We start from the raw sequence: 9,125 nt of genomic DNA, 5'->3' as shown, positions 1-9,125 counted from the left end.
CTGGATCACCCTGCCTCGGAGCATGCTGGCCCACTTGGAATGGTGTTCATCCATACAGGCCCACTTGCATGGGTCTTGTAGTACCATGTCCTGGTCAGTCCACCATGACAAACACTGATGAACATGGGCAAACATTTGTGAACATCAGTCCAGCATGGATGGCCCTGAGTAAACATACTGGAGCACTTGTTTACTTGTTTGGAATGCATTAATCAGCTTTTCCAGACTCCCCTAGGTCGATTGCATGTCTGGTAATACAAATAAAATACATCAGATAACATATCAATGTTCCTGTCTGACCACTCTCCCTCATGGCATGCTGGACCATTTGAAGTGGTGTTCGTCCCTCCTAGATCAATTGCAATTGACCTTGCTAGGACATTTACAGGTCCATACAGCCAGACGAACACCAACGAACACCAATGAACATCACTCCAGAAGCAATGCCCCTGTCCACATTGACTGGGACACCCTGCGGACTTGTGTGGAATGCATTAATCACTTTTCCCAGACTCTCCTAGGTCTATTGCATGTCTGGTAATACAACCAAAATACATCTTATAACATTCTGATGTTCCCATCTGACCACTCCCCCTTGGAGCATGCTGGGCTGCTTGACGTGGTGTTCATCCCCCCTAGCTCAATTGCAATTGACCTGTTCTGAACATGTCTAGGTCTGTACAGCAGGGCGAACACCAACACACACCGAAGAACACTGTTCCAGAACCAAAGCCCCTGTCCACATTGACTGGGACACCCTGTGACTTGTTTGAGTGTGCTAACCACTTTGCCTGACTCTCCTAGGTCTATTGCATGTCTGGTAATACAACCTAATACATTATAACATCAATGATGTCTGACCACTCCCCTCATGAGCATGCTGGCTTGAAGTGGTGTTTCCCCCCTAGCCACAATTGACCTAATTTGACATCCACAGGTCCATACAGCAGGACGAACATGACAACACAAGAACACCAATGAACATTGATCCAGAACCAAAGCCCCTGTCCACATTGACTGGGACACCCTGTGACTTGTTTAGAGTGTGCTAACCATCTTTGCCTGACTCCTGTCTATTGCATGTTGCATGTTGTAATACAACCTACATACTAAACATACCAATGATCCTGTCTGACCACTCCCCATCATGGCTGCCTGGACCCTTGAAGTGGTGTTCGTCCCCCCTAGGACCACTGCAATCGACCTAATTTGGACATCCACAGGTCCATACAGCAGACGAACCCCATGAACACCAAGAACAGCAAACACAAACAAACACCAATGAACATTGATCCAGAACTGAAGCCCCTGTCCACATTGACTTGGACACCCTGCAACTTGTGTAGAGTGCACTAACTATCTTTCCCCAACTCTGCTATGTCTATTGCATGTCTGGTAATACAACTAAAATACATCTTAAAACATACCAATGTTCCCATCTGACCACTCCTCCTCAGAGCATGCCGGATCACTTGAAGTGGTGTTCGTCCCCCCTCGGACCACCTCAATCGACCTAATTGGGTCATCCACAGGTCCATACAGCAGGACGAACCCCATCGAACACCAAAGAACAGCAACCCACACCAATGAACATTGATCCAGAACCGAAGCCCCTGTCCACATTGATTGGGACACCCTGCGACTTGTTTAGAGTGCACTAACTATCTTTCCCTGACTCTCCTATGTCTATTGCATGTCTGGTAATACAACTAAAATACATCTTAAAACATACCAATGTTCCTGTCTGACCACTCCTCCTCGGAGCATGCTGGATCACTTGTAGTGGTGTTCGTCCCCCCTTGGACCACCTCAATTCGACCTAATTTGGACATCCACAGGTCTGTACAGCAGGACGAACCCCATCGAACACCAATGAACACCAACAAACACGAACAAACACCAATGAACATTGATCCAGAACCAAAGCCCCTGTCCACATTGACTGTGACACCCTATGACTTGTTTCGAGTGCACTAACCATCTTTCCCTGACTCTCCTAGGGTCTATTGCATGTCTGGTAATACAACTAAAATACATGATATAACATACCAATGTTCCCATCTGACCACTCCTCCTCAGAGCATGCTGGATCGCTTGAAATGGTGTTCGTCCCCCTAGGACCACCTCAATCAGCCTAATTTGGACATCCACAGGTCTGTACAGCAGGACGAACACTGATGATCACCAATGAACATTGATCCATAACTGAAGCCCCTGTCCACATTGACTGGGACACCCTGAGACCTGTTTCAAGTGTACTAATCATCTTTTGCTGACTCCCCTAGGTCTATTGCATGTCTTGTAATACACATAACATACATAGTATAACATACCAACATTTCCATCTGACCACTCCTCCTTGGGGCATGCTGGACCCCTTGAAGTGGTGTTCGTCCCCACTAGGACCACCTCAATCGACCTAATTTGGACATCCACAGGTCCATACAACAGGACGAACCCCATCGAACACCAATGAACAGCAACACAGCACCAACAAACACCAATGAACATTGATCCAGAACCAAAGCCCCTGTCCACATTGACTGGGACACCCTGAGACCTGTTTCCAGTGCACTAACCATCTTTCCCTGACTCTCCTATGTCTATTGCATGTCTGGTAATACAACTACAATCCATCTTATAACATACCAATGTTCCCATCTGACCACTCCTCCTCGGAGCATGCTGGACCCCTTGAAGTGCATCAACTGAGTGCACAGAGTGCATCGACCGAGCGCACAGAGTGCACCACAAGTTGGCACCACATCATTGATACATGGGGAACTGGATGAACAGAATTCATCACTGTCTCCCTCTGTACCCATACCCTTGCCTTCCCCCTCCCCATCCCTCTGCTTCCCTCTATGAGGTGGCCTTGCCTCTTCTTGCTGGAGCCTTTCGAGCATTCTTTGCCTTTGATGACTTCTTAGTCTGTGCCTCTTTCAGCCTCTGCCTTTCTAAGATGAGGGCCTTGCTAGCCAGCAGTTCGTCATATCCAGCATGCTCCAGGAGCTCCATCTGCAGTGCATTCCTGGGCTTTACCACTCGAGATGCTCGTCTCCTGGCCTGTTGCTGTTCCTTCTCGGTGGAGATACCCTCGATCTTGTAGAACTTGGGATTTGTCACCAGAACCACCTTCTCACCCTCCACCCGCCATGTCTTCCCAGGACTCTTTTCACTCCCTTTGGTCGCATCAGGTAATGTCTGAAGGACAGAAAATATCCTGCCAAGGTGGTCCAGCACCTCAAACTCCTCCAGGGGTGTCCTGTTCTTCATCACCTGGTGATACTCCCAAATATAGCCAGGCTTCGTCCAGAAGACATTCCATGGTGACCTCCGTGAAGGTTGTCCTGCTGTGGGTCCTGGGAAAAACAGGTTGACCCTCTCTGCAAAGCTTGACTGTCGGCGACCAGCCCCTCCACTCCCTGCAATTTCTGCATTGCAGGCCTTGAATTCACAGGCACGTATTGTCCTGAAGGTCTGGTTCAGAGTCCAACTCTGAATGGCTTCTTCCAAAGATGTTGGCTCTGGTTTTCCCTCTGAGCCTGTCAGCCAAGTCGCATCCAACTGGATCCAAAGCTGACAGGTAAACAGAACGAAAAGTTTCCCTACCACTGGCCCCAGACTGGACAGTTGGGCCGACCACTTCCAGTCCTGCATGATCAACCAAGGCTGCAGTTGGATGGTCCTTGTCAATTTGGCCCACGTCGGTCTGCTGCCAATGGGAAATTGTTCCACTTCGTCCAGAGGGGGAATCCTTGGCCAGGCAGGTCGTCCATCACCCCTCTTCAACTTTCCCTCCATCAGCTTGAGCACCTCCAGGTCGTCATGATCCTGAACTTCTGGAAGATGGGGGACATGATGCAAGTCCAGGTCCAAAAGGAAGAACATTCCAAACCGCTCACACACCCTGGAGACCTGCAGAAGGGCCATGGACTCTCTCACATGGAAGTCAAGGATTATTGCAGTGGTGGACGTGCACCGAATCATGTGGCAGATGATGCCAGTCAGAATCCCAAGGTTGGGTGGTTCCAGTTCCTTGAGAGAGATCTGAGCCAACTGGAGGGCCCTGATGCGTCTAGCCATAAATTCCAACCAGACTTTGGTCGGGATCCAGAGAATGGGATTGGAGGCTAAAAGCTCTTCCATCTGCAAAGATGGAAGCATCAGATATGAGCATGATGGAGCTTGGAAATGCATCACCCTTTGTGGCACCACCAGTATTGCCTGCTCCACTGCAGCCCCACTCATCCTGTACTCGTCTCGCACCCCATATGACCTCTTCTTTGCATCTCCAGAATACATGTTGATGGCCTGCATGCATTCCCCAATGAAGTCATTGTTCAGGGCATAAGCATCCTTGTCCATGACAAAGGTGGGGCTGTTGTCGTTGGGTCGGATCACCTCGTAGGCCAGATTATATGCACTTCTGAATGCAATGTGAGTTTGCCTTGCTCGCTCCTGTGACATCTCTGCTTGGATCCCCCCATACCGTCCAAGCATGCAAGTGTGGTGGGCATTTCCTCGCAAATATCCACCTGCCCCAAAGGAAGCTTCCAGGGCATCCAGTCTCCACAATCCAACGAGCTTTTCATCACATGTGGGGTGAATGCTGATTCCCAAGTCGACCAAGAGCTCCCCATTGGCCCTGTCTACCATGTGGGACCAATCCAGAGCTGGAAGTCCATGGAGGAGAGCTTGGACTGGCGTTTGAACGGCTCCTGACAGGGTGGTTTTCGTCCACAACTTGATTCCCTTGCATTCCAGGACAAAGAAGAAGGAACCATAGTTTGCAAATCGTGAAGGGTCCTCTCGGATGATTGCCTCCATGGTACTTCTGGATCTGCTTCAACACTTGCATTAGAAAAGGGGACTGCTTTTGGCCGACCAGCCTTCTTGGTTTTGCCACCCTTTCGTGCCTTGAACTGCACTTCCTTCAGAGTGAGAGAGACATATGGTGCACTCGAAACATCTGCATGTGCATGGATCGCTGGAAGTAGGACATGCTCCCAGAAAAAGTCAAGGACCTCCTTTGGGATGCGATTGGCACGCTTGTGTGTCATCTCATCCCTGTGGATCATCCTGGGGAAGCAAATGTAGACATTCATGGTGCCAGCAGCGTTGCTCAAGGCACCAAACACTGTGTGAGGTACTCCACACAGAGGAAATGCCATGGTCAACCATTCGGTACGGCTTCCGATGGCACTGGAATCTGCCTCTGACTGAGGCACGAGGATGTCAACATACACATGATTGTGCTTGTGCATAGGAGCCTTTTCCTCGACGATGGGACCAAGGTAGATGGGCAGCGGTGTGTTGAACTGTAGGGAATGCGTCACCCATATGAGACTGTCAATGTCCACAGTGACTTCCAACTCCTCTGGAGTCACCAACTTGTGATCCAGCTCCAGGTCCAGGCAGATGTGACGCCCATCCTCATGCCGCCCATTCACAAAGGTGTTCACGAGACGTTCTGACGTGCTTGAGCCGATCTTGATCATCTGAGAGGCACCCAGTATGACCACATCATCCACATCGACTCTTGATGGATGGGGCACCTGCCGGGCAAGAGAGTAATTTCCTGGAATGAAGCAATCAGAAGAGGGCACCAGGGCAGGATATGAGTGCTCACCAGTAACATGGTCGCCGATTTGATGAGAAGACTGGTAGTTAGCTGGAACACCCACTTGGAGGATATGGTCTGACAATCTGATGGGGGGACCCAAGTAGAACATCTGGTTGAAGGAACTCAGCAGACGATAGCCATAATCTCGAAAGGACGTCCACATCCCAGGCCGATAGTAGGGCTCCTCCACGATCTCGTTGCAGTTGCGGTCCTGGTGCAAACTTTCCAAGACAGGTCCTCCTTCATACTCATCAAACCTGCGATTGAAAGGTTTCCATCGTTGACCTTGGTATGCAGGGAGGTATACCGGCGGAGTTGGACGTGGGAAACGGTACATCGTTCCAGCTGACCAGTCCTTGACATGCTTGTGTCGCTGGATGATCTCAAGGGGATCATCTGGAGTGGATTCCCCTTCAACTTGATGACCATGGGCAGCCCGAGGAGGAAGTCGATCCCTGGCTCTGGCCCTGCTCACATAAGGGTAGTGCCGAAGGAGATCCCTGAGACGCTGAGACTTGGCATCCAGAGGCAAACGATGGTCTTCACCTTCATCTTCAGTGTCAGTCGGAAAGTCACCATCGGAGTGCACATCAGGGTTCACTACATTGCTGGAGTCATCCCCCCTTCGGCAGCGAAGGCAGTTGGCCCCAATGACATTCAACTCACGGACGATGGTAGCATGTTGCTCTCCAGATGATTGGTTTTCCACATCCATGAGGATGTCTTCACTGATGGCTTTGGTGTCGTCCCACTGTGTCCATATGTGACTAGGGGGAAGGGTGGTTGTAGACAAGTAACAATAGTCCTCCCAGCACCTTCAACAGCCCTCCTTCACCATGACAAGCATTCGAAGGCGGAGACGATGACCACAAGGAATTGGAGGGATGTGGATGGTAGGCCTGCCATCACCAGATAGCCCCCCTCTCATGAGTGACTCCATGACAAAGGATGCAATGGGGCCACAGTTGAAACCGTTCTGTGACCAATTGTACACCTGCACATCAACTTGGGTTGGGTCGATGGCATCGAATCCATGAAGCGATGCTATGCGTGTCCAGTAGAAAGGGCCATTCCATGTGTTCCAGTCATCACGCAGTGGGTCATAGTGGGGATGAGGGGTTTCTGGGACACGTTCGATGCGCCTTCCAAGGATGAATGCAAGGTTCAACCAATAGTCAAAGACTGCAACAAAGAAGTGACTGTTTTGCATGACCACAAAGGCAATGGGAATGGATGGATTGGCAGGATGGGAATTGAAGAGATGGCGTTGACGAAAAAGTTGAATCTCCTGTGCATCTGGTAAGGCATGGGTGCCCCCACTGACAGATGGAATGACAGAGAACAAGTTGGCATAGCGGACATGCATTTTGCCCTGGACAGCATACCATTGGGACAGGAGATGAAAGTTGAGGATGCTGGCATCGATCCAAGTTTCATACCGGAGTGTCCCTAGGGTCTGGTAGGCCATCGCCCATGTGGTAGGCCTGGCCATGGAACACACTTTCAGAAGCGATCATAAGCAGATGGAGAGAGAGAGTACAGAAGAGACTCACTGATGATATCACGTACAGAAGGCACCCCTGACTCCTGACTCGAGTCCTGATGGGGTGGATGCGATGGTGCAACTGATGGGCCATGCACATTCACAAAGGAATCGTCAGAGGCATTGCTTTGATGCTCCTCTTCTGACCCACTCAAGTGGTTTACCATGGCCTGGCACTTCTCGTATATCTGGTTCAGTTCATCCTCATCAACAGAGGATTCTGGATCTTCTGGAGGAGTCATTGCTCTGGCAAGGAGACCACCCATTATTACACTGTAGGATGGGGACAGAGGAGAAGAGCATGCTGAGTCTGAATGATGAGATGGAGGAGAAATGGCCTTGATGACATTGTCAAATGCAAGTCTGATTTCACTTTCATCAGTGGAGGATGCATTGGAAGCAGCTCTGAGGACTCTCTGGGAACGTGTCTGGGGTGCCATGGCAGTGGAATGTTGGTTCTTTGCCGATCCCAAACACGTAATGCCACACCAAATCCAAAGAAAATTATTCAGGGTCTGCCCTGGCTAACCGAGAATTGCAAGCGACGTCACGGGTTACCCTCCGACTTTTTACTTCGCCTCCCAACCCAACATGGCCCCTCCATCCAACAGGACCTTTCTTTCCCTTCCATCATCCTCCAAGCTAAGTGGTAGGTCTTGATTAGACACCAGCAGTCATTTAAGCTCATCCAGCCAGTGACGAACCTCACCGGTGCAGGTGAAGACATCCTGGATGGAAGGGAGGAAGTTCCAGAACACATGACCCACACCTTCCAAAGAGGTGATAAGTAAGAAAAGACTGGGTGTGCATGTCATTTGCTGATGGAAGCTTTAATTAGCATCTTTGTAAATGGCGATGATGGCAGCCTGTGGTATGCTGTGATCAAGGACATCAGAGTCCAACAGTTGAAGAGAAGTAATGTAAGAGATTTCCAGTGCCACGTGGGTGTCCACCCTTCTGACGTGCAGTACAGAAGGCATGGGTTGAAGTGCAGTGGTACTACAGCAGGAGTGATATAGGAGACAAAAAGTGAGCTGGCTGTCATCGAGTTCCTTGTATCTTTGACTCACTCACAAACAGCATGAGAAAATACATTGGCAACAATGAGCTGGTTCTATCGGACCACAATGACATCATTGAACCAGAGGCCATCGTGTGTAAGTTATCCCTGAATTTTGTATACAGCTTGGAAGCTCATGGAGAGCATAGCGCCAGCAGACATCACATCTTTCAGTGCAGAAAGGTGTTTTGGTCCTCTGATAGGACCCAAGGATATGTATACATGGTGGACCATGAGCACACATGGTAAACAAGTCATCCAGGTATTGATAAATGGCATGACACCGATTGTTGAAAAACTCCTGACATAAACTACACCCCATCAGGGCCCCTTCCATGCTTGCTCTGTCTGTGAAAAACCATATAACCCAGACAAAGCTGAACAATGGTATTGTCGAACCTGCAAAAATTGGTTCCACTGCAGTTGTTTACAGAAACTCGCAAAGGGAAGCACCAGACCCCTGGACATCACAAAGGAAGTCCTAAATGGGACAGGTCTCTAATATTCTACTTTCCGGACCCTGCCCCAGGGTCCGCTTGCAACCTGCCTTATATGGAAGGTCGCATGCATGCAACCTGCACAGCCACTGAATGCAACCTCCATATAAGGAAGGTTGCATGCATGCAACCTGCACAGCCACTGAATGCAACCACCATATAAGGAAGGTTGCATGCATGCAACCTGCACAGCCACTGCATGCAACCTACACAGCCACTGAATGCAACCTCTCAGTGAGTGAATGCAACCTACACAGCCACTGCATGCAACCACCATATAAGGAAGGTTGCATGCATGCAACCTCACAGCCACTGAATGCAACCTCTCAGTGAGTGAATGCAACCTACACAGCCACTGCATGCAACCACCATATAAGGGAGGTTGCATGCATGCAACCT

General features: G+C 49.7%; 2 protein-coding genes across 2 annotated transcripts; one reads left to right on the top strand and one right to left on the bottom strand.

Annotated features, from left to right (window-relative positions):
• Positions 1 to 558: 558 nt before the first annotated feature.
• F5J12DRAFT_789310 (uncharacterized protein) lies at positions 559 to 7,609 on the bottom strand (the record flags this gene model as incomplete). The annotated part of the gene is made up of 17 exons (XM_051743765.1): positions 559 to 655; positions 707 to 806; positions 920 to 1,073; positions 1,120 to 1,331; positions 1,358 to 1,381; positions 1,428 to 1,613; positions 1,663 to 1,686; positions 1,733 to 1,819; positions 1,979 to 2,003; positions 2,050 to 2,174; positions 2,334 to 2,419; positions 2,650 to 2,895; positions 2,924 to 4,755; positions 4,785 to 5,581; positions 5,633 to 6,377; positions 6,462 to 7,126; positions 7,180 to 7,609. The coding sequence occupies 17 exons, from the start codon at positions 7,607 to 7,609 to the stop codon at positions 559 to 561; spliced, it is 5,835 nt and encodes a 1,944-aa protein (XP_051593930.1).
• Positions 7,610 to 7,927: 318 nt separating this feature from the next.
• On the top strand, positions 7,928 to 8,478 carry F5J12DRAFT_789309 (uncharacterized protein; the record flags this gene model as incomplete). Its single annotated transcript, XM_051743764.1, has 6 exons — positions 7,928 to 7,956; positions 8,008 to 8,084; positions 8,138 to 8,198; positions 8,250 to 8,326; positions 8,355 to 8,412; positions 8,433 to 8,478. The coding sequence occupies 6 exons, from the start codon at positions 7,928 to 7,930 to the stop codon at positions 8,476 to 8,478; spliced, it is 348 nt and encodes a 115-aa protein (XP_051593929.1).
• Between the last annotated feature and the right edge of the window lie 647 nt (positions 8,479 to 9,125).

Source organism: Pisolithus orientalis, assembly GCF_024613125.1.
Source record: "Pisolithus orientalis strain OTSU chromosome Unknown F5J12scaffold_477, whole genome shotgun sequence".
NCBI lineage: Eukaryota > Fungi > Basidiomycota > Agaricomycetes > Boletales > Pisolithaceae > Pisolithus > Pisolithus orientalis.
Note: the sequence above shows the minus strand (reverse complement) of the source record. Positions and strands in the feature narration are given on the sequence as shown.